Source organism: Papio anubis, chromosome 17, assembly GCF_008728515.1.
Source record: "Papio anubis isolate 15944 chromosome 17, Panubis1.0, whole genome shotgun sequence".
In the NCBI taxonomy this organism is placed as follows: Eukaryota; Metazoa; Chordata; class Mammalia; order Primates; family Cercopithecidae; genus Papio; species Papio anubis.
This window is the reverse complement of record NC_044992.1, coordinates 68349626-68373368: the sequence shown is the minus strand read 5'-3', so window position 1 is coordinate 68373368 and position 23743 is coordinate 68349626. Positions and strand designations below refer to the sequence as shown.

The 23743-nt window shown below is 43.8% G+C and overlaps 1 protein-coding gene and 1 non-coding gene across 10 annotated transcripts in view; both read right to left on the bottom strand.

Moving 5' to 3' along the window:
• Positions 1-23710, bottom strand: part of MFSD11 (major facilitator superfamily domain containing 11) — a 38861-nt gene extending 15151 nt beyond the window's left edge. For 3 of the 9 annotated variants that reach the window (XM_017951003.1, XM_017951002.1, XM_021928032.2), the window contains exons 1-8: positions 22766-23219; positions 22199-22254; positions 20452-20559; positions 19467-19546; positions 19241-19337; positions 17771-17829; positions 16758-16902; positions 6783-6823 (exon numbers count right to left, since the gene is read on the bottom strand). In XM_017951003.1, the coding sequence (XP_017806492.1) occupies positions 6783-6823; positions 16758-16902; positions 17771-17829; positions 19241-19337; positions 19467-19546; positions 20452-20559; positions 22199-22254; positions 22766-22861 (682 nt within the window). In that variant the 5' untranslated portion in view covers positions 22862-23219. Of the gene's footprint in view, positions 1-6782; positions 6824-16757; positions 16903-17770; positions 17830-19240; positions 19338-19466; positions 19587-20451; positions 20560-22198; positions 22255-22765 lie in introns of all 9 variants that reach the window. The other 6 variants (XM_021928030.2, XM_009191315.4, XM_009191318.4 and 3 more) reach the window with 6 other exon arrangements.
• On the bottom strand, positions 7833-7936 carry LOC116271203. The gene has a single exon (XR_004179625.1). It is a non-coding gene; the product is annotated as a U6 spliceosomal RNA (small nuclear RNA).
• Positions 23711-23743: the final 33 nt, after the last annotated feature.

The window sequence follows — 23743 nt, the reverse complement described above, 5'->3', positions numbered from 1 at the left end:
TCCCAGCACTTTGGGAGGCCGAGGCAGGTGGATCACTTGAGATTAGGAATTGAAGACCAGCCAGGCCAACATGGTGAAACCCCGTCTCTACTAAAAATACAAAAGTTAGGCGGGAGGGGTAGCACGCACCTGTAATCCCAGCTACTTGGGAGGCTGAGGCAGGAGAATCACTTCAACCTGGGAGGTGGAGGTTGCAGTGAGTTGAGATTGTGCCACTGCACTCCAGCCTGGGTGGCAGAGCAATACTCCATCTCAAAAAAAAAAAAAAAAAAAAAAAACCACCAGAAAATAACTGCAAGCAGGTGGAAACAGTGGCAAACTCATCCTCTGCTAGTAGAAATGTAAAGTTGTGTAACAATCTGGCAGTTCCCCCACAGGCTAAGCAGTGAAATACCACATGAAGCAGCAATTCCACCATTCCTAGGTGTGCATCAAAGAGATCTGAAAACACATCCACACAAAAACCTGTACACGAACTTTATGTATTACTCACTGTGGGAGTTCAGTCAGGATGCAGAGGAAAATTATAAGACGCAAACCTTCTTGGAAGGCCTGGGGCATTTGCATAAGCTTCAGTAATAAACTTAGCTGAAGGAGCCTTGTCCCCTTAGTTAAATAAATTAGAGTAGAAACAAAGGAATGTGGGGAGTTTAAAAAAAAAAAAAAAAAGGAATGTGGGGAGTTTATCTAACTAGCTTGTTTACTCATGTGGTCCTAAGACTAACCTTTGATTTACCAGGGGTGCTTAATTGTTTTCTACTGGGGCAGTCCAACTGTTTTTCTTTTTTCTTTTTTCTTTTTTTTTGGAGACAGAGTCTGGCTCAGTCGCCCAGGCTGCAGTGCTCACTGCAAGCTCCGCCTCCTTGGTTCACACCATTCTCCTGCCTCAGCCTCCCGAGTAGCTGGGACTTAGCTGGGACTACAGGTGCCCGCCACTAGGCCAGGCTAATTTTTTTGTATTTTTAGTAGAGACGGAGTTTCACCGTGTTAGCCAGGATAGTCTCCATCTCCAACTGTTTACAGCACTCTGTGTGGAGTCTCGTAAGCTGCCCGGATGCTCAAACTGGTAAAGCAGAATATCTGTGTGTCAGTGTACTTTATTCATCCGTTGTTGGGTCAGGGTCGGCAAGACAGACCCCTGAAACTCATAATACATAAAATATAGAAATGACTCAAATTTTATAATATATTGTGACATGAATGAGCCTTGAAACCATTATGTTAAAAGAAACCAGGCACAAAAGACCACATGTTGTACGATTCTATTTACATAAAATGTCCAGAATAGGCAAATCTATAGACAGAAAGTAGAGGAATGGTTGCAACAGTAGTGAAAGGGGAGAAAGTGGGAGTGCCTTAGGGCGGTTGGATTAGGAGGCTGGAATGAGAAGTGACTCTAACGTGCATAGGGAAAATGCTCTAAAATTGAGTAAAGTAATGGCTACGCAACTCTGAATATAATAACTCGTACTGAATTTGCAATGGATTCTTTAAATTGATTAAATGGGTGAACCATATGGTACATGAATTATATCTCAATTTAAAAAAGCAGAATCTAATACCTTAATGAATCTCCTTCCAGACTTTTTCTATGCATTTTTTACAAAAACAAATTCTACTATATATACTCTATTTTATCATTTGTTTTCACATAATATACAGCGGAATTTTTTGAACATTCACAGAGATAATTTTTATGGCTAGGGTAATCTATTATACAGATGTACTAATGTCTAACAGTTGAATACTTAAATTATTTCCAGTTTCTCACTACTATAAACATCCTAGTAGCTAGATCTTACCACAATATTTAATTATTTCCTGAGGATAATCTTATTAGTGAAATTGGTTATTCCACTGGGGCAAAGGTTATAAATATTTTTATCGCTTTTGATACCTAATGACAAATCACTTTTTTATAAAGTAATACAAGTATATATCAGCAATGTAGTCTTCCCTGAGACGGAGTCTTGCTCTTGTCACCCAGGCTGGAGCGCAATAGCATGATCTCAGCTCACTGCAACCTCTGCCTCCCAGGTTCAAGTGATTCTCCTGCCTCAGCCTCCTGAGTAGCTGGGATTACAGGTGTAAACCACCACGCCTGGCTAATTTTTGTATTTTTAATAGAGATGGGGTTTTGTCATGTTGGCCAGGCTGGTATCAAACTCCTGACCTCATGATCCGCCCACCTCAGCCTCTCAAAGTGCTGGGATTACAGGCGTGAGTCACTGTGCCCGGCCAACAATGTAGTCTTATGCATGTAATTACCTGTCCCCCAACCCATAATATTGAGAATTATGTTTTATCTTTTGAAATCCAATAGAAACTGTTTCTGGCCAGGCACAGTGGCTCACCACCATAATCCCAGCACTTTGGGAGGCAAAGGCGAGCAGATCACCTGAGGTCAGGAGTTCAAGACTAGCCTGGCCAACATGACAAAACCCCATTTCTACTAAAAATACAAAAATTAGCCAGGTGTGGTGGCGTTCACCTGTAATCTCAGCTACTCAGGAGCCTGAGGCAGGAGAATCCCTTGAACCCAAGAGGCGGAGGTTGCAGTAAGCCGAGATTGCACCACTGCATTCCAGCCTGGGTGACAAAAGCGAAACTCCCAAGACTCCGTTTTAAAAAAAAACAAAGAAAGAAAGAAAACTGTTTCTAATTTGCACTTTACTTACACAGTTGACCCTTGAACAACAGAGGTTTGAACTTCAGGGATCCACTTCTGTGCAGACTTTCTTCTACCTCTGCCAACCCAGACAGCAAGACCAACCCCCTCCCTCCTCCTCCTTCTCAATGTGATGATGAAGATCCAGATGATCCACTTCCACTCAGCAAAGAGTAAATATAGTTCCTCTTCCTTAAAATTTTTTTCTTTTTTTTTTTTTTTTTGAGACAGAGTTTTGCTCTTTTGCTCAGGCTGGAGGGAAGTGGCATGGCTCACTGCAACCTCTGCCCTGCCACCACCCCCACCCCAGGGTTCAAGCAATTCTCCTGCCTCAGCCTCCCAAGTAGCTGAGATTACAGGCACCCACCACCACGACCAGTTAATTTTTTTGTATTTTTATTAGAGATGGGGTTTCACCATCCTGGCCAGGTTGGTCTTGAACGCCTGACCTCATGATCCACCCGGGATTACAGGCATGAGCCACCACGCCTGGCCTGAGAACATTTTTTTGGCTGTTTTCAGACATTCATCCTAGCAGATGAACTTCAGCATTGCTTCCTCAAGATCAAAAAATAAATGTTTAAAAACTTTGCGAACATATTTCAGAAGCACACTAAACGTATAAATTCAGTTCGGAAATTAAGTGCTTTTAGATAGTATGTAGGAACCTTCTCTGTACAACATCCATCATAGCCCCAACCACAGGAATGTCATGATTAATTAATAAATGAAGCACTAGCCACACACAGGTCACGTGAAGCCTTGCCATTCATTCTCCCTCTCTCCCTGTGCCTCTGGCTCCCTTGTCACCTCATGACCTCCTGTTGTGCCCCAATTCCCCAGGAACTGGCTCCTGAATCTACTTTCCCTGCAGCACCCTATGTGCCATACCTCATTTGGCTGCTGCCTTCCTTCTCCCTATTCAAACCCGACAGAACGATATCCTATGACAAATCAATCCTATCAAGTAACTGACCAGCTCCGTAATGCAAAGCGTGTGGCCCAAAATGTGTCAGTGCCTCCTTTTACAGACAAAATTGAGGCAAAGTCTGTCCAACTGTCTAGGTGAGATGTCCTGAATCTGGTGAACATTAAAGACAGCCAGAGGTGGAGCTATGATGGAGCAGCCTCACCATGGCTGGGGACACTATCCCATAAGCCAGGTCATCTACCTCCCTTTAATGACTCCGAGCTCACCAAGTAAGCCAATGTGGCTTTCTAGCCTGCTGACAAGAAGGAAATATCCATGAAAGGGCTCACTAAAAAATGTCAAGTGCCATCAAAAATGGTTAAATTGCCATTTCTATGAGTTTAGCTTGAGTCCTTTTCCCCTCCGCCCTCTGCGATCAATAATGGGTATTCTCTTTTTTTTTTTTTTTTTCCTGAGATGGAGTCTCACTCTGTCACCCAGGGTGGAGCGCAGCGGCGCAATCTCAACTTACTGCAACCTCTGCCTCTCAGGCTCAAGCGATTCTCTAGCCTCAGCCTCCTGAGTAGCTGGGATTACAGGCACCCGCCACCATGCCTGGCTATTTTTGTATTTTCAGTAGAGACGGGGTTTCACCATGCTGGCCAGGCTGGTCTCGAATGTTGGACCTCAAGTGATCCTCCCACCTCAGCCTCCCAAAGTGATGGGATTACAGGCATGAGCCACTGCACCCAGCCTAATAATGGGTATTCTAACAGACAAGTTTCTAGGCCTGCAAAGATGAAAGCCAAACTTTTGACAGTGATTGACCTCATATCTTGCTAAGGGAGTCAGAGTACAGTCCTTTTAATTATAACGTGTGGCTCAATTTATAATTATAAATGTATTCCCGAGCTGGGTGTGGTGGCTCATGCCTATAATCCCAGCACTCTGGGAGGCCGAGGCGGGCGGATCACTTGAGGTCAGGAGTTTGAGACCAGCTGGCCAAAATGGAGAAACACTGTCTCTACTAACAAATACAAAACTTAGCTGGGCGTCGTGGCATGTGCCTATAGTCCCAGCTACTTGGGAGGTTGAGGCAGGAGAATCACTTGAACCCAGGAGGCAGAGGTTGCAGTGAGCCAAGATCATGCCAGTGCACTCCAGCCTGGGCAACAGAGCATGACTCTGTCTCAAAAAAAAAAAAAAAAAAAAAAAAGGCAGGTGCAGTGGAGCTCATGCCTGTAACTTTAGCACTTGGGAGGCTGAGGCAGGTGGATCATCTGAGGTCGGGAGTTCAAGACCAGCCTGACCAACATGGAGAAACCCCATCTCTACTAAAAGTACAAAAATTAGCCAGGTGTGGTGGCACATGCCTGTAATCCCAGCTACTTGGGAGGCTGAGGCAGAAGAATCGCTTGAAGCCAGGAGGTGGAGGTTGCGGTGAGCCAAGATCACACCATTGCACTCCAGCCTGGGCAACAAGAGCAAAACTTCATCTTAAAAAAATATATATATACACACACACACACACACACACACGTACATATACATACATATACACATACATACATACATATATATAAAAAACTATGAATATATTCCTGAAACAATATACTATGTATAGAAGGCTCAGACTCTCATGCCCATAGACCCTTTCTAAAAAAAGAAGCTACAGGCATTCCTGGCCAAGAGTTAACATGCTTTGTGTCATCTGAGCCAGGCCATGGCTGATTAGATCAACAATTTGCACTTCAGCCCAAGGCAACCTAGAAACTAATCATAAGTGCTCAAGGGCCATAAGGGCCATATGTCATTAAGACCCTGTGGCCTACAATAGGCTTAATGAATACACATGGCCCCAAAAGGCTGCTCCCTTCTTGAGAATAACTGCCCCAGTCAGATTCCCTCTCCTGGGAAGACAAAGAAGCTGAGAGAGCCATAGGCAGAAGCAAAAGGGACTCACTGGAAGTTTCTGAAGGAAATTATGAGAATCTGGCTCAAATCCCAACTCAGCCACCTACTAACTGGTTGACCTTGGGTAAATTATTTAATTTTTTCTTTTTTTTTTTTTTGAGACAGTCTCACAGCTGCCCAGGCTGGAGTGCAGTGGCATGATCTCAGCTCAGGGCAACCTCCACTTCCTGGGTTCAGGCGATTCTCTTGCCTCAGTCTCCTGAATAGCTGGGACCACAGGCGTACGCCACCACACCTGACTAATTTTGTATTTTTAGTAGAGACAGGGTTTCGCCATGTTGGCCAGGCTGGTCTTGAACTCCTGACCTCAAGTGATCCACCCACCATGGCCTCCCAAAGTGCTGGGATTACAGGTGTGAGCTCCTGTGCCTGGCCCCTAAATTACTTAATTTCTCTAAGCCTCAGTTTTCTGTTCTGTTAAACTGAGCCAATGATAGGTGTGTATTATATCATACATAACAGAATTGTGAAAATCACATAGAGTAAAAAACAAAGAATTCAGCAGAGTCTTTGGCCAGGAAGACTTCTCAATGCATGAACATGATTATTCGTACTACCTTCCGGGTCACTGGAGCTACTGCTTTGCTCCAACTAGCAAGCAATCTGCTTTTTTGTTGTTGTTTGTTTGTTTTTTGAGATGGAGTCTCCCTCTGTCACCCAGGCTGAAGTACAGTGGGGCAATCTCGGCTCACTACAACCTCCACCTCCCAGGTTCAAGCGATTCTCCTGCCTCAGCCTCCTGAGTATCTGGGACTATAGGTGCACCCCACCACGCCCAGCTAATTTTTTACATTTTTAGTAGAGAAGGAGTTTCGCCATGTTGGCCAGACTGGTCTCGAACTCCTGACCTCAAGTGATCCGCCTGCCTTGGACTCCCAAAGTGCTGAGATAACAGGCGTGAGTCACTGCGCCCAGCCACAATCTGCTCTTAATTACCCTGCAAAAATCCCAGGAGATGCTTAACTCCAGGGAGAACCTGAGTGCTGTGCAGCCTCTTTCCACTTCCCTCACACACCTGGGCAGGTGGGCAGTCATACCATCATCCATCCCTCACAGCCCCCATGTTAGAGAGATGTTGATAAGGAAGATTAATACATTTCAGAGCAGCATACCTGGAAAAATGCAAACCCTGGGGTGTCATCAATCCAAAGTTACCAGGGAAATGGGGAAAGGCAAATGCGGAAGTTGTTCCTGAACAGTTCTTGCATTTCGGATACAGAAAATACTTACTAAAAGCATCTACCGCCTTTGTCAGATTGTTCTGGGCAGACCTGAGAAAATAAAATTTAAAAAAGTTTTTTCTTTTTGAAAATAAAACAACAAAAATACAATCACATTTTCATTTGTTTGTAAAAGCCCTGTCCTCTACCAGGTCTGAGATGCATTTCCAGTGACCTGAATGCTCCTTGCCCCAGGGTGTCCCTCATGGCCACGCCCTCGTTCCAGGTGTTTAAAGTCCCACCTGGGCACCTTTCTGTTAACTATGGAAGATGATTCTTTCAGATTACACTTACTGTACATGTTTATGCACGTCTTTCTCAGAAATCATACTTCAAGCAGTACAGAAATACTTTCTATTCTCTTACTTCCATTTTCTTTCTTTTTTTTTTTTTTGAGACAGGGTCGCACTCTGTCTCCCAGGCTGGAGGGCTGTGATGCAATCTCGGCTCACTGCAACCCCCACCTCACGGGCTCAGGTGATCCTCCCGCCATCGATCCTCCCACCTCAGCCTCCTGAGTAGCTGGGATTACAGGTGGGTCCCACCACACCCAGCTAATTTTTTGTAGTTTTGGTAGAGATGGGGTCTCACCATGTTGCCCAGGCTGGTCTTGAACTTCTGAGTTCGAGAGACCCACCTGCCTCAGCATCCTAAAGTGCTGGGATTACAGGTGTGAGCCACCACACCCGACCTATCCTGTTACCTTCAAACTGTGAAAATATCTGTGAGTATTCAATTTTCCATCGCCCTTACTATGAAAAATAAGTTCTTTGGCATTAAAACCCGTCAGAGACTTTTGTTATTTTCTGCATTCTGAGAGGTGGTTGCTTTGGATATGGTATCATGAAGGCTTTCTTGAAGTTAGCTTTCATTCATCTCCTTGCTGCTATGACTGTTTGGGGATCGAGAACCAAGAGACTTTGACAGGTACTGTACTCTCCATTGGCTTCACATCAAAATTCAAGCACTGACAGGTGACAACTGCTATGTGCTTTCTGATGAAGTGTTTTTGGGAACTGGATGTCCTATAACCAACGTGTGTCAAGATTTTTTTTTTTTTTTAAATATGGAACACTTCACGAATTTGCACGTCATCCTTGTGCAGGGGCCATGCTAATCTCTGTATTGTTCCAATTTTAGTATCTGTGCTGCCAAAGTGACCACAAGATTTTTATATGTTATATGTTTCTATACCAACAGTGGCATCAAATCTCAGCTTTTAAAACGGAAGGTTATTTTAAAATCTATACTAATATTTACCTCAGGAACATTACCAAGGGAAGGATTCATGCCTATCTCCTGTCCTGCTGAGAGAGGTGGGTCTTCATTGCAATCTGCAATTTCATTTATCCATACAAGGCGGGCCAAATCACAGACTTGGGCAGGGCTCAGTGGCTCACGCCTGGAATCCCACCACTTTGGGAGGCCAAGGCGGGCTGATCGCTTGAGGTCAGGAGTTTCAGATCAGCCTGGCCAAAATGGCGAAACCCTATCTCTACTAAAAATACAAAAAAATTTAGCAGGGTGTGGTGGTGCACCCCTGTAATCCCAGCTACTCAGGAGGCTGAGACATGAGAATCACTTGAACCCAGGAGGCGGAGGTTGCAGTGAACCGAGATCATGCCACTGCACTCCAGCGTGGGCAACAGAACAAGACTCCATCTCAAAACAAAACAAAAAAATCCCTGACTTTTCCAGTTTACCAAGACTACTGCCAAAACACTACTGTGTGCTTGAAATCATGCTCCAAAGCTTAAAACGCATTTTTCTTATTCATCCACCAAGATTGATGAAGTCAAGGAAGTGCCTAACATTAGATCATTGTACATCCTATGCCTCATTTTCTCTTCAATGGGAAATACAAGTGGGTTATATAAGGTGATATACAGAACAACTGCAGCTGTCTGAGGACTGAGCAACAACATGCCTAAGCTATAATACTGAGGATGGCAGAGTTCTTATTGATACCATTATCAATTTCATTAATCTGCAATGTTCATAAAGCAGACATTTCCTTCTATGAGTCCTTTGGAGAAATAAGTTTTTAATTATACTAGAATCATATTCAATAACACTCTTCAAAACCATGAATGCCCTCCTTGTGTCATGGCTGGGATGCACAATGATCTACTGGTTGAAACAAGGGCTTTGGAGTCAGAGGCCTGGCTTTGCCGCTAATTAGTTGTATGATTTTAGACAAGACAAGTGACTTCATTTCTCCAAGTATTATTTCTTCATTCATCAAATAGGGATGCTACGACTTACCTGTGAGAATTAAATAAGGTGATGCAAGTTAAACATAATTGTTAATAAGATTACAAGAAAGTTTTTAAAAGTATTTTTTCCTTAAATTTTTTTTTGAGACAGAGTCTTGCTCCGTCGCCCAGGCTGGAGTGCAGTGGCGTGATCTCAGCTCACTGCAAGCTCTGCCTCCTGCGTTCATGCCATTCTCCTGCCTCAGCCTCCCCAGCATCTGGGACTACAGGCGCCTGCCACCACGCCCGACTATTTTTTTTGTATTTTTTGTAGAGACAGGGTTTCACCGTGTTAGCCAGGATGATCTCGATCTCCTGACCTTGTGATCCGCCCACTTCGGCCTCCCAAACTGCTGGGATTACAGGCGTGAGCCACCGCGCCCGGCCTCCTTAAATTTTTAAAGATTTTCCTTTTTTTTTTTTTTTTTTTTTGAGACCGAGTCTTGCTCTGTCATCCAGGCTGGAATGCTGGAATGCACTGGCACAATCATGGCTCAGTGTAGCCTTGACCTCCTGGCTCAAGTGATCCTCCTGCCTCAGCCTCCCGAGTAACTGGGACTACAGGCATGCATTACCATGCCTGGCTAATTTTTAAATTTTTGCAGAGATAGCACTCCACGAGGTTGCCAGACTGCTCTGCAACTCTGGGCTCAGTGATCCTCTGACTTCAGCCTCCCAAAGTGTTGGGATTACAGGCGTGAACCACCACACCCAGCCTAGAAACTTTTTTTTTTTTTGAGATGGAGTCTCACTCTGTCGCCCAGGCTGGAGTGCAGTAGTGTGATCTCAGCTCACTGCAACCTCCACCTCCCAGGTTCATGATATTCTCCTGCCTCAGCTTCCCGAGTAGCTAAGACTACAGGCGCCCACCACCACGCCCAGCTAATTTTTTTTGTATCTTTAGTAGAGACGGGGTTTCACCATGTTAGCCAGGATGGTCTCGATCTCCTGACCTCAAGTGATCCGCCTGCCTAAGCCTCCCAAAGTGCTAGGATTACAGGCGTGAGCCAACGTGCCCAGCCAAAAGATTTTTTAAAGATTACATTTCTCGCCTGTAATCCCAGCACTCTGATCACTTGAGGTAAGGAGTTTGAGACCAGCCTGGCCAACATGGTGAAACCCCATCTCTACTAAAAATACAAAAATTAGCCAGGCGTGGCAGGCATCTGTAATCCCAGCTACTTGGGAGGCTGAGGCAGGAGAATCACTTGAACATAAGAGGTGGAGGTTGCAGAGAGCCGAGATCGTGCCACTGCACTCCAGCCTGTGTGACAGAGCAGGACTCTGTATCAAAAAAAAAAAAAAAAAAAAAAGATTACATTTCCTATCCTAACAGCCAAGTCTACTCCTATATCTCTAAATGGCATTTTTACCAAAAAAATGAATGCAAAGGAGATCTCGTTAACTTAAGAAATAAAAGGAATCTAATGGTGTTCCAATTAAGTTAAAAAATTACTAACGCACCACCGGGCACAGAGGCTCACGCCTGTAATCCCAGCACTTTGGGAGGCCGAGGCAGGTGGATCCCGAGGTCAGGAGATCAAGACCATCCTGGCTAACATGGTGAAATCCCATCTCTACTAAAAATACAAAAACTTAGCCAGGCGTGTAGTAGGCACCTGTAGTCCCAGCTACTCGGGAGGCTGAGGCAGGAGAATGGCGTGAACCTGGAAGGCAGAGTTTGCAGTGAGCCGAGTTCGCGCCACTGCACTCCAGCCTGGGTGACAGAGTGAGACTCCATCTCAAAAAAAAAAAAAAAAAAAAAATTATTAACACACAAAAAAATGGTATGCTCTAACCAGCAAGAAAACTTGTTTCCTCATCATAAAACTCACACCTTCCCTGGAAGCAAATACTATTTAGATGACATTAATTGGTAGTACCCTCATTTTATACTTGGATAGGATCCCATGTAGGATTCCAACATTTTACCCTTCAGGCCCCAATTAACTGATTTATACTCTACAGACCACTAAAATACAATAATTCAGCTGCAAGTCACTCCAATTTAATTCAGTGAGTTGTTTACCATTTAAGTTAGATCATGTCAGTCCTCTCTCAAACTCTCCAATGGCTTACCATCCCACTCCAGGTAAAAGCCACACCTGGCTCACCTCTGTCAGGCCCTGGCTTAAATGTTACTTTCTCAGCCTTCCCAACTCTATAACTACAACAACTCCCCTTCCACCCCCCCACTCTCATATTTCTCTATTACTTCTCTGCTTTTGGTTTTTTTTTTTTTTTTTTGTCGCCCAGGCTAGAGTGCTGTGGCACAATCTTGGCTCACTGCAACCTCTGACTCCCTGGTTCAAGCGATTCTCCTACCTCAGCCTCCTGAGTAGCTGGGATTACAGGCACACGCCACCACACCCAGCTAATTTTTGTATTTTTAGTAGAGATGGAGTTTCACCATGTTGGCCAGAATGGTCTCGATCTCCTGACCTCATGATCTGCCCGCCTCGGCCTCCCAAAGTGCTGGAATTACAGGCGTAAGCCACTGTGCCCAGCCTGCTTTATTTTTTTTATTTAAAGAACCAGATGGAGATCGGCTACAGCATACATTGTTCCTTCTTCTTTTTTTTTTTTTTTTTTTGAGACAGGGTCTCCCCCCGTCACCCAGGCTGGAGTGCGGTGGTATGATCATCTCGGCTCACTGCAACCTCCGCCTCCTGGGCTTATGTGATTCTCCCACCTCAGTCTCTCAAGTAGCTGAGAGCACAGATATGTACCACCATGTCTGATTAATTTTTGTATGTTTTTTTTTTTGGTAGAGATGGTGTTTCGCCATGTTGCTCAGGCTAATCTCAAATTCCTGGGCTCAAGCAATCCGTCTGTCTTGGCCTCCCAAAGTGCTATAATTTTTATTACCTGGAACAGGAGCCACAGGCCAAGCATGGGCCATCGCATCCTTCCTATGGCTCCTTTTTGGGGTAATAAAAGTATTCAAAAAATATTCTAAAATTGGTTTCAATGATGGATGCACAACTCTGTGAATATACTAAAAAGCACTGAAGTGTATACTTAGATGGGTGAATTATACGGTATATGAGTTATATCTCAATAAAGCTATTTTTAAAACCTGCCTGTTTCTTTTATCTCTGTCACCAACTAGAAAGTAAGCTCCATGAATGCATAAACTTCTGTTTTGTTTAGCACAATGCTTAGAATATCAGAGAACCTCAAATATAGGGAAAGGAAGAAAAGAAGGGAGAGAGGGAAGGGAAAGAAAGGATGAATGGAGGAAGGTAAGAAATGAAAGGATGGAGGGAGGAAAGAAGAGACGAAGAGAGGAAGGAAAGAATACAGGGAGGGAGGGGAGAAGGAGGATAGAGGCAACTGCCAATGAAGAAACACCTAGAGATCACCCAGCTAACAGGTCCTCAGAGATGTAAATTATGCACTTGAGACAGACGACAGTTTTTCTTTTTTTTTTTTTTTTAAAGACAGGGTCTTGCTCTGTTGCCCAGGCTGGAGTGCAGCGGCGTCATCACAGCTCACTGAAACCCTGAATCCCTTTGCTGAAGCTTCCCCCTACTCGGCCTCTCAAGTAGCTGGGACTACAGGCATGTACCACCACACCTGGCTCATTTTTTTTTTAAGTAGAGACTAGGTCTTGCTGTGTTGCCCAGGCTGATTTCAAACCCCAGGGCTCAAGCAATCGTCTTGCCTCAGCCTCCCAAGGTGCTGGGATTACAGGCAGGAGCCACTGTGCCCAGCCAGAAGACAGACAGAGCTGTCTCTTTGGAACTCTTCAAATCTTTCAGGTCTTCAAATCTTTTCCTGTGAGGCCTTTAGGTGGGAACCTTTAAAATAGAATTCTACTTATACCCTCAACAGCTTCTAATCACACTAAGAAGAAAATGCAAACCTCCTTATCTTGGCTTACATAATCCGACCCTGCCTACTGCTTCCACTTTTTCCTTCTTGGAGCCCAGAGCCCACCACACCTTTCCCACTGCCTGGCTCTGGCAAAGGCCACCCACTGACCTTCATGTCTCACCAGGCAGGTCTCCGGGAGCTATCCCACTCTCTACCCTCCTCCTCTCCATTCTTCCCCCCTTCCCTCCACTCTCCCCCTCTTTCACAGTCTTCCTAACGCTCACTTTGCTATTTTCTTACATGTGTATTGTCTACCACCCCCTCTAAAATTAAGTCCCATAAGAACAAGGACTTATCTGTCTTGTTCACGCCTATATCCCTCCGGCATAGAAGAGGGCTGCCACAAGTCTGTGCTATTTGTAGAACAAAGACACAGAAGTTCCAAATTTAGGAGACGATTCAGGAAGAGAGAATGCTACAAAGGCTGAGCAGTATTTCTAGAAGAGCACCTGCTCACAGTTACAGAACCCCTCACCCACCTCCCCAACTTGGCAGTTCCTTGAAAACAGGGATGGGCAGCATTTATCCTCTAGGACCAACACCAAACATGTGCTGACTGAATGGGGGGTCAGTTTTTGTTGAATTTGTGATATTCATCTTCACAGACTCCTTCTCTAATAACTACTGGTGTGTGCTTTAAAACAAAATGTTTTGCCAGGCGCGGTGGCTCACTCCTGTAATTCCAGCACTTTGGGAGGCCAAGGCGGGTGGATCACGAGGTCAGGAGTTCGAGACCAGCCTGGCCAACATAGTGAAGCCCCATCTCTACTAAAAATACAAAAATTAGCCAGGTGTGGTGGCATGTACCTGTAGTCCCAGCTACTCGGGAGGCTGAGGCGGGAGAAACGCTTGAACCTGGGAGGCAGAGGTTGCAGTGAGCCAAGACCACACCACTGCACTCCAGTCTGGAAGACAGAGTGAGACTCCATCTCAAAAAAAAAAGTTTCACCATGTTGCCCAGTCTGGTCTCAAACTCCTAAGCCCAAACAATCCACCTGCTTCGGCCTCCCAAAGTGCTCGAATTACAGGCGTGAGCGACTGTACCCAGCCCCAGGCACAGATGTTCTTAATGTGACCTACCCAGAATGATGACTCCTTCTCAAAAGGTTTACAATTTACTTTGCTTAGATCTGAAGAATCATTATCTATGGCAGCTATATCCTCAAGAAATGTAATTCTTAAATAATAAGACTTGAAAGTTGAAATTAGCCAGGCATGGTGGCACACGCCTGTAATCCCAGTTACTGAGGAAGCTGAGGCAGAAGACTCTCTTGAACCTGGGAGGCAGAGGTTGCAGTGAGCCAAGATCCCGCCACTGCACTACAGCCTGGGTGACAGAGCAAGACTTTGTCTCAAAAAAGCAAAAGCTGAAATTACTCCTTGATCCAGGGGCTGCAGAACAAGTGTTGTTAGAAGGCATGAAAACAACATTCATCTCCTTGTACACCTCCAACAAAGCACTTGGCTGATCAGGTACATCGTCAATAAGCAGTAATATTTTGAGAGGAATCTTCTCTTCTGAGCAGTAGGTCTCAACAGTGGGCTTAAAATAGTCAATGAGCCATGCCGTAAACAAATGTGCTATCATCCAGGCTTTGTCATTCCATTTCTAGGGCCCAGGCAGAGTAGATTTAGCATGATTCTTGAGGGCCACAGGGTTTCTGGAATGGTAAATGAGCACTGGCTTCCACTTCAAGTCATTAGCTGTGTTAGTCAATAACAAGAGTCGGCCTGTTCTTTGAAGGTTTAAAGCCAGGCATTAACTTCTCTCTAGCTATAAAATTCCTAGATGGCATCTTCCAATGTAAGATTGTTTGGTCTACGTCGAAAACCTGTTGTTCAGTGCAGCTACCTTTGTCAATTATAATAATCAGATCTTCTGGATAACTTGCTGCAGCTTCTCCATCAGCACTTGCTGTTTCACCTTGCACTCTGATGTCATGGAGATGTTTTCTTTCCTTGATCCTCACGAACCAATCTCTGCTAGCTTCACATTTTTCCTCTAAAGATTCCTCACATCTCTCAGCCTTCACAGAATTGAAGAGAGGGCCTTGCTCTGGATTAGGCTTCAGAGAATGTTGTGGCTGGTTTGATCTTCTATCCAGACCACTAAAACTTTCTCCGTATCAGCAACAAGGCTGTTTCACTTTCTTATCATGAGTGTGTTCCCTGGCGTAGCTCTTTTGAGTCCCTTCAAAAACTTTTCCTTTGCATTCAGAACTTGGCTGTTTGGTACAAGAGGCATAGCTTTCAGCCTATCTCAGCTTTCTTCATGTCTTCCTTGCTAAGCTTAGTCATTTCTTTATTTGTCATTAGCTGGGTGTGGTGGTTCATGCCTGTAATCCCAGCTACTTGGCAGGCTGAGGAAGGAGAATTGCATGAACCCGGGTGGCAGAGGTTGCAGTGAGCCGAGATCGTGCCACTGCACTCCAGCCTGGGTGACAGAGCGAGACTCCATCTCAAAATAAATAAATAAGTAAATAAAGTGAGAGACATGCATCTCTTCCTTTCACTTTAACACATAGAGGCTATTGTAGGGTCATTAACTGGTCTAATTTCAATATTGCTGTGTCTCAGGAGAAGAGGGAGGGAGATGGGGGAATGGCCTGCAGTGGAACAGTCAGAACACACACAACACTGATCAGTTAAGTTCACCACCTTATATGGATCCGGACTGTGGTGCCCCAAAACAATTGCAATAGCAACATCAAAGATTACTGATCACATCTTGTAACAGATGTTATAAGATTATAACAGATGTCATAACGACGAAATGTTTGAAGTATTGTGAGAATTACCAAAATGTAACAGAGAGACACAAAGTGACCACACGCCGTTGGAAAAGTGGCAAGGATAGAAAGACTTGCTCAATGCGGGGTTGCCACAAGCCTTCAATTTGTAAAAAAAAAAAAACCCAGTGTTTGTGAAGCACAGTAAAGATTAAGAAGGCAGGGCATGGCAACATATCCAGACCAAAGCACTGCCTTGCTTCTGCTTTACGCAAACTTACTGCAAATCTGGAGCATCTAATGCTCCTATGACTGGACAATTTTAGGCCCTTTCTGGATTACAAAGTCAGCATGGGATGCTCAATGCAAAAGTTTTAACAACAGATAAAATGCTGTAAGGCAATCTTAACAATTTATCAATTCACAAAGCAAAACAAGGGTGACAGAGATTAATTTCTCATCTCTCCTTCCTCAAATCTAAATGATACTGCAGATCACTAGCCTGTCATGCTTAAATAGTGCCACCTGCAACTGAAATGTGCTTAGGTAATTTACAATTTTTACAAAACACAGGGTTGTATACTTATTCCCCCATTTGGACTACTCTAGGGAAAACCACCCATGTAAGTTAGTGCAAGAGCCGGATACTATAAGCAAGAGCCTAGCGATAACTAAGGTTCATCTGTGACAACCATCACTGGCCCTGCCACTCACTCATACCACAAGAACAGGAAAACTTTAGAGCTGGATCACAGAAACAGTAACCAAGGTCAACACTGTCTTCTATTTTCTTGCCCATGAAAACATACTGATTGAGTGAGAAAGCTCAGGCCTGGAGACAGGATAGAAATTGCTGCCACTGTCCAGGATCACATACACATCAGTGGCAAGGCCAGGAATAGACTCAAAATTCCCTGTGCACCTTTTCACCACCTCCCTTCCTCTGGTGACCTTTTTTTTCTTCCTCCCTCGCAGCTCCTCCTTTATTTTCTTCCTTTTCTTGCCTGTAGTAACCTACAGAGAGTACTGGATATCAGTTAGGGCTAAACAGGTGGGTAATCTCTAGACTAGATCTACTCAAAATCTATTTTAAAATAAAATGGAATGTTCCCAACATCTTACTCGTTGACTTCCATGTCCTGGTCATCAGAAGACTCATCTTCTCCTAGGACATTTTCAGAATCTGGTTTCCGAATGAGAAAGAACAGAACTGTCCCCACAAGGCTAATTACCGTCAGTGCAATAAACACTGTTCTTCGGTCACTCTCTAAGGAGAAAAAAGAAGAAACTAGATAGTATCGACCAAACAATTCCAGAATTAGTATCATGGTACAAGGGTTGCTTATAACTGTCAACACACTTTCTCGTTACATTTTTACTTTAATGCATCAGTAAAAACTTAGGAAAAGGAGATAAATAGGATACCTTTACCTTTGTCTTTCAGTTAGAGAAATACGAATAAGCAAAGAAAAACAGCACAAGAGCTTAATCGCCTTCTTTTAATCAAAGAAGGGTCCAGAGAAAACAACTGAGCATTCAGAAGTCTTCTGAGAACCATATACTCATGAACAGTATTCTCGTACACTTGTGCAGAGCATAACCTCCCCTTAGACCCTGAGATGCCACTTAAAGCATAGCCATAACCTATAATCCTAGTTTAATAATAGAAACCAAGCTGGGAGCGGTGGCTCAGGCCTGTAATACCAGCACTTTGGGAGGGTGAGGAGGGCGGATCACCTGAGGTCAGGAGTTTGAGACCAGCCTGACCAATGTGGAAAAACCGTCTCTACTGAAAATACAAAATTAGCTGGGAGTGGTGGTACAGGCCTGTAATCCTAGCCACTTGGGAGGCTGAGGCAGGAGAATTGCTTGAACCCAGAAGGCAGAGGTTGCAGTGAGCCAAGATAGCGCCATTGCACTCCAGCCTGGGTAACAAGAGTGAAACTCTGTCTTAAAAATAATAATAATGAATAATATAAACCAAGGAAAAGGCTTACTAAAAGCTAAAATCTGCAAAAACTTGAGGTGTCAGGGTTCATGAGAACAATGCTTGAATAAAGCAATAATGGGTATTTCTGTATAACTCTTATTATGCTTTGAACATATCTGAATAAAGCAACGTGGATAAAACATACCTGATATCTGAGTTTTCCCTTGCCAGGCAAAATATATGTAGAGATTTCCAAAGAACAAGCTGGGGGAAGAAAAGGGAGGATAGGATGTTAGGAAATTATTTTAATATTATGGTTTTTTAAAAATAATTATTCCCATTATTTGTTGTAAGAGAGGGAGAGAGAAGGACATCATTTTTAAAGTATCTACCTGTCCTGGATCATTTAAAAGTATCAACTTCATCTGGACTCTGATAAACTTAATTGCCCCAGATGGAATTCAGACTCCTTCCATGTGACAGTAACCTGATTCAGAGGCACCCTTCAAAGAAGAATTGACTCACTTTGAAACATGTGATTTACTGCAACTCTGGAAATGACTCCCTGGAAATAAGCTTAAGCTAAATTTTAAAGAATCTGTTTCCAAAAATTCATGATTTAGTTATCTGCATCTAATCAGATACTTTCTTTAGCATACTTTCCTGAAGAATCATTCACTTACACACTAGTTTCTTAATATATAACCCTTTAAAATGTAACATTTGCATTTGTTAAGCCTTGTCAAGGCCAAAATTTTAGGCACGGTTCATGAGGGTAATTCCTCAGGAGAGATTCCAGAAATCCAACAGTCAAGAGCAGAATAGCCATTTTGCTTTCTTCTTAAGAAAACATTAACGCCAAGCATGGTGGTTCACGCCTGTAATCCCAACACTTTGGGAGCCCAAGGTGGGCGGATTACGAGGTCAGGAGTTCGAGACCAGCCTGGCCAACATAGTGAAACCCCATATCTACTAAAAATACAAAAAAAAAATTAGCCAGGTGTGGTGGCGGGCACCTATAATCCCAGCTACTCAGGACGCTAAGGCAGGAGAATTGCTTGAGCCTGGGAGGCAGAGGTTGCAACGAGCCGAGATCACGCCATTGCACTCCAGCCCAGGTGACAGTGTCAGACACCGTCTCATTAAAAAAATATATATATATATGGGCCGGGCACGGTGGCTCAAGCCTGTAATCCCAGCACTTTGGAAGGCCAAGACGGGCAGATCACGAGGTCAGGAGATCGAGACCATCCTGGCTAACATGGTGAAACTCCATCTCTACTAAAAAACACAAAAAACTAGCCAGGCGAGGTGGTGGGCACCTGTAGTCCCAGCTACTCAGGAGGCTGAGGCAGGAGAATGGCGTAAACCCGGAAGGCGGAGCTTGCAGTGAGCTGAGATCTGGCCACTGCACTCCAGCCTGGGCGACAGAGCGAGACTCCGTCTCAAAAAAAAATTTTAGTATGCTATATTCAGTATTGGTATAAATAATCCTGAGTAGCTAGTGAGCCAGCATACTCAGCCATCATTACAAGCAATTCTATAAAATTGGAATCATGTCACATTTAGCTAGAACTTAAGTCACGTAACATGGAAGATCCAAATTGTCAAAGACCTAAAAAATGGTATGACAAAAAAAAAAGAAAGAAAGACTGAACTTCAAAAGGGGAATTACCTAGACTGCAGAAGTGCCCAGAAAATTCCACTGTTTCTCCCAATGGTGTGCTCATCCGAATTTATTGTCAGGCAGTTTCCTTGTGCTGTCCAAAGCACTAAAATTCAACCCAAAAGTTTATCAAGAGAAAGAAATTCACTTAAGAGTTACATACTAAACACATAAATAATATCCTTAGATAGGCCCCAGAAAAGAAAGCAGATAAGTTAAAAATCAAAATGCTTACCAGCAGCAGCAATTCCAATGAAAACAGAGGCTGTGTAGAAGGACCATGGGAAAGGCTGGATAAAAACGGCAATGTACATGCTAAAATATAACAGGTCAAGGTATTATAGTCAAACGATACCTGAAATAGAGTGCCAATTATGCCTTCTAGGAATCAGTTCTGACATTCTCTTCTTTTAAAACTCAACCTATAAAGGATCGCTCCAGTTTTGAAAAACGGAACACAATCAAGTTTCTCATTTCTTATTTAATTAATTTTTTTGAGACAGGGTCTCACTCTATTGCCTAGGCTGGAGTGCAGGGGCACCATCACAGCTCACTGCAACCTCCACCTCCTGGGCTCAAGTCATCCTCCCACCTCAGCCTCGAAAGTAGCTGGGACTACAGGCATGTGCCACCACACCCGGTTAATTTTTTTTTATTTTGGTAGAGACGGGGTTTCACCATGTTGCCCAGGCTGGTCTCGAACTCCTGGACTCAAGTGATCCTTGGCTCAAGCAATACCTTGGCCTCCCAAAGTGTTGGGATTTACAGGTGGGAGCCACTGTGCCTGGCCCATAATTTATTTTTTCAAATTTGTAAAATCAGACATTTTACAGGTTTGCAGTGTTCTTTGCCAAGAGCTTAGCACATCATGGAACTATAGTTCTAGAGTTCAGAGAAACATTTAGTTATTTCATTTGAATCCCCACTTATTTTCAGTTAACTGACAGAAAATAAGATTATTTCATAGACGGTTCTTTTCAACCCTCATAGAAAGAGACTTTTGGATACTATTTTTATTCATGAAACAAAAGCAGATATAGATACATCCTATCACATTAGAATATGATATCCCTCAGCAACAAGTACTGAGCCAAAATTCCTAAAACACCACCTATATTTTATTCAGTCCAAGTCTATAAATTACTGTGAAAAGTTTACTATCTACTTGAAAGATCCTGAAAAGTGTTCTAATTAAATAAGTGCAAGATTACACTACTCACCTGTAAAATAAACCACTGGCAAACATAGAGAGTTGAGGTCCTACAATGGCAACCACTGACGGTGTAATCAAATTTGAAGCAGAGAACACTCCGTAGATAATAGCCATGCTGCACATATAATACACAAATCGAAAAAAAAAAAAGAACAAAGCCCTTGTACACTGTGTCACTTTTTAAAATCCATCTGAGTTTACAGATTTTACAATAAACACTCATATTCTTTAGTCAGAATTTATGATAGTCATATCATTAAATTCAATACCATATAAAAGTTTTCATTTGTACAAAATATTGAAGCCCCCCAACTGTGCCTTGGGATCAGTTTGCCTACAACAATACATTTTTTACATACTGGTAAGTCATAGTAATAGGAACTGTGCCAAGTACCTTATACATATTTTCTCTTTTAATCCTAGCAGCACTACAAAGAAGATATTGTTATTATCCTCATGTTAAAGAACAGAAAAAGGAAATACAGTGGGGTTAAGTAATTTGCCAAAAGTCCAGCTGGGTGGCTGGTGAATGTCCAGCCAGGATTGCACGATTCCAGAGGCCCTAGTCCACCAATCTACCCTACAAACTTAGCCTAGAACTCCTGGCAGCTTCATGACATTTCTCTGCTATAAATAACAGCACAGAGTTACAACTTGCTTGAGCCAGAATTTATTTAACTCAATCTAATGGTCTCACTTGAACATTACTCAGTTACTACTGACCCAGCCCTAGTACATACATCTTGAATGAAGTGTGACTAAAACCATTTCAAAGGCCCTGAATTCATTTACTAGACACTATTCATAAATCCAAAGTAAATTATTCTTTGGTTTTTATGAATCTCTCAAATATCAAATGTGTTTTTGCATTTGTTCTTTAGAACACACATGAAGACAAAGAAGTACAAAAAGCTGTGCTACTAATCACTTAGAAAAACGGACAGTAACATCCCTTCATTCTCAAATATGACATACAAGGCTTAGGATAGGGATAAAGAACCAAGTATAAGTTATGGATTTGTTGGGGGTTGAGGGGGGTGCCATGATCCAATCTCTAACTCTAGAGAAATTAGGAACCTGTTTCTATAGCTCAATGTAGCCATTCCATGGCACGTATTTCAAACATGTTGTGCACAACAAATAATATGCAATTTTCATTTGTCAATTAAAAAATCTAATTTTAAAAAAGAAAAACCTGTTTGTGCATATATATCGGTACATATTACATTCCCAGCTCCAATCACAAGGTTCTAGTGACTTATGAAGATCTTTTCATTTTACCCATCTGTAAAATTGGGACTAAACACCGTAACGAAAATCTAAAAGCTCCTGACATACGTATATTAATCGTTATGAAATTACAAAACCAGAAGAACCAAATGTTCAAGAATCACAACATCTTCTGTTCAGGACTAGGAATTCTAATCATGACAATACTAGAGTGCTTATTCAATGCCACGCACTGTGCCCAGAGACGCATTGTCTGAGCTAGGAAATTGGGCTCGTGGAAACACTTGCCTAAGATAACAGTGCAATAAATACCTTGTAAAGTCAGGATTTCAAACCTAGTGTCTAATTCCACAGGAAACCTAAACTCATCAACTTTATTCTATTGCGTTCTCTCAGTCTAGGTACGGAGAAGAGAAAATGCAATCACCACTAATTCAATCGCAATATTCTATTGCTGGTGATTCTGATCAGATTTAAGCAACTACTGTTAAATATAAAACAAAATCAATCATACGGTACAATACCTGGTATATCCACTGCCGTGAAAATCTGTGCTATTTAAACTCCTGATGACAGTTTGCTGTGTGGAAGATAAAACTCATCAACGAAAACGTTTTCCAGTCTCCCTCCCCCACTTCGGAAGTGTGACTCCAAGTACTCAGCAAGAGAATAAAGTAAAAGTTCATAATGTACCTAACACTGAAGTCCATTATGAGAAAAGAAAAAGGACAACATAACTGGAGAACGCAAACCAATGACAGGGACGGGGGAGGACAACCAGCTGTAACTACGCCTGGGTTTCCTTCCTTAACCATCCAAGTACTAGGGAAGAGCTTAATGCAGACAAGAAATAAAATAGGTTAACATCCAAACCCATAATCAAATCAGATAAACGGTAATGCTTAATTCCCCCATATAAGAGAATGTCTGACACAAGAAATCAAACCTAATCATAACAAATGAGGAAGCCTGGGTGGGAAAAATAAAAGATGCAATTAAAGCGCGCTATTAGATATAATTAACGTTTATTATCATTTCTGTAATGCATTATGATGGGCACTTCAAAGGAGGGAGGACAGATTCCAACTCACCGCCACATTTCCACAAGTTTGAAAGGCAGTGAACATAAACATAAAGGCAACTCCTAAAATAATGATGTTGAAAAGCTTTTTAGATTCCGGGGACATTTTGGCTCAGCTCTGCCGGAGGCAGCAGCCCAGGGCAGTCAGCTCTCCTCGGGGCGAAGCCACTGACAATCCTGGAGAAAGAAATGAGATGGTGAGTGGAGAAGGCAGATGCAGGAGCCAGGCAGCCAAGCTGTCAACTTCCAGTTCCTGGATCAGAATCCCAGGTTTAGGGCGCAGTTCTCCCCACCGGCAGTTAGAATATTCCTAAGAAGCGATCCGAGTACGGAAGAGAACAACCCCCGGCGAAGCCCCAAGAACGTGGCCGCTCCAGCTTGAGGGGCCCACGAAGGGGATTAAAGGGCCAAGGGCGAGCCCCAGCAGCCGGCGCGGCCCCGCCCTCCCGGCCTCACTCACTGCGGTCAGGCGACCGGGTCACCTGACCGCAGCATCGGCGCCGTCTGCTCGGCCCGCTGGGAAACGTAGTCCCGGATGGCCTGGCACGCGCAGGGGCTCCGCGAGGACTCCCCACCGCCAGGACGCAGAGCCGACTGAGCTCGCGGGCTCTGGCGAAAGGGGATTGGGAAGCAGACCCCGGCGAAGAGTAGTCAGGAGCTGTTGGACGGGGCCGAGAGACGACGTAGCGGAGTCTGAAGGGGCCGGGGTCACAGGGAGAGGCATATGAGGGCAGAAGCACCCTTCTCACAGACGGGGCTGACGGCGGAGCAAAAAAGGGGCGTGAACTTTGAGTACTGGCATGAAAAGAAGGTGGAGCCCAGATGGGGAGCACCTCCTCTTCCTCCTGCCCGAGCGCGGTCGTCCGGCCTCCCAGGCGGAAAAAGCGTTTCGCGGGCTTTCCAACTGCCCGCTAATTCCGCTCCCCCTCCCTCCAGCCGTGACTCCGCGCTTTTTGGCCCGCCCGCCGGGCTGTGCGCAGGCGCTTCG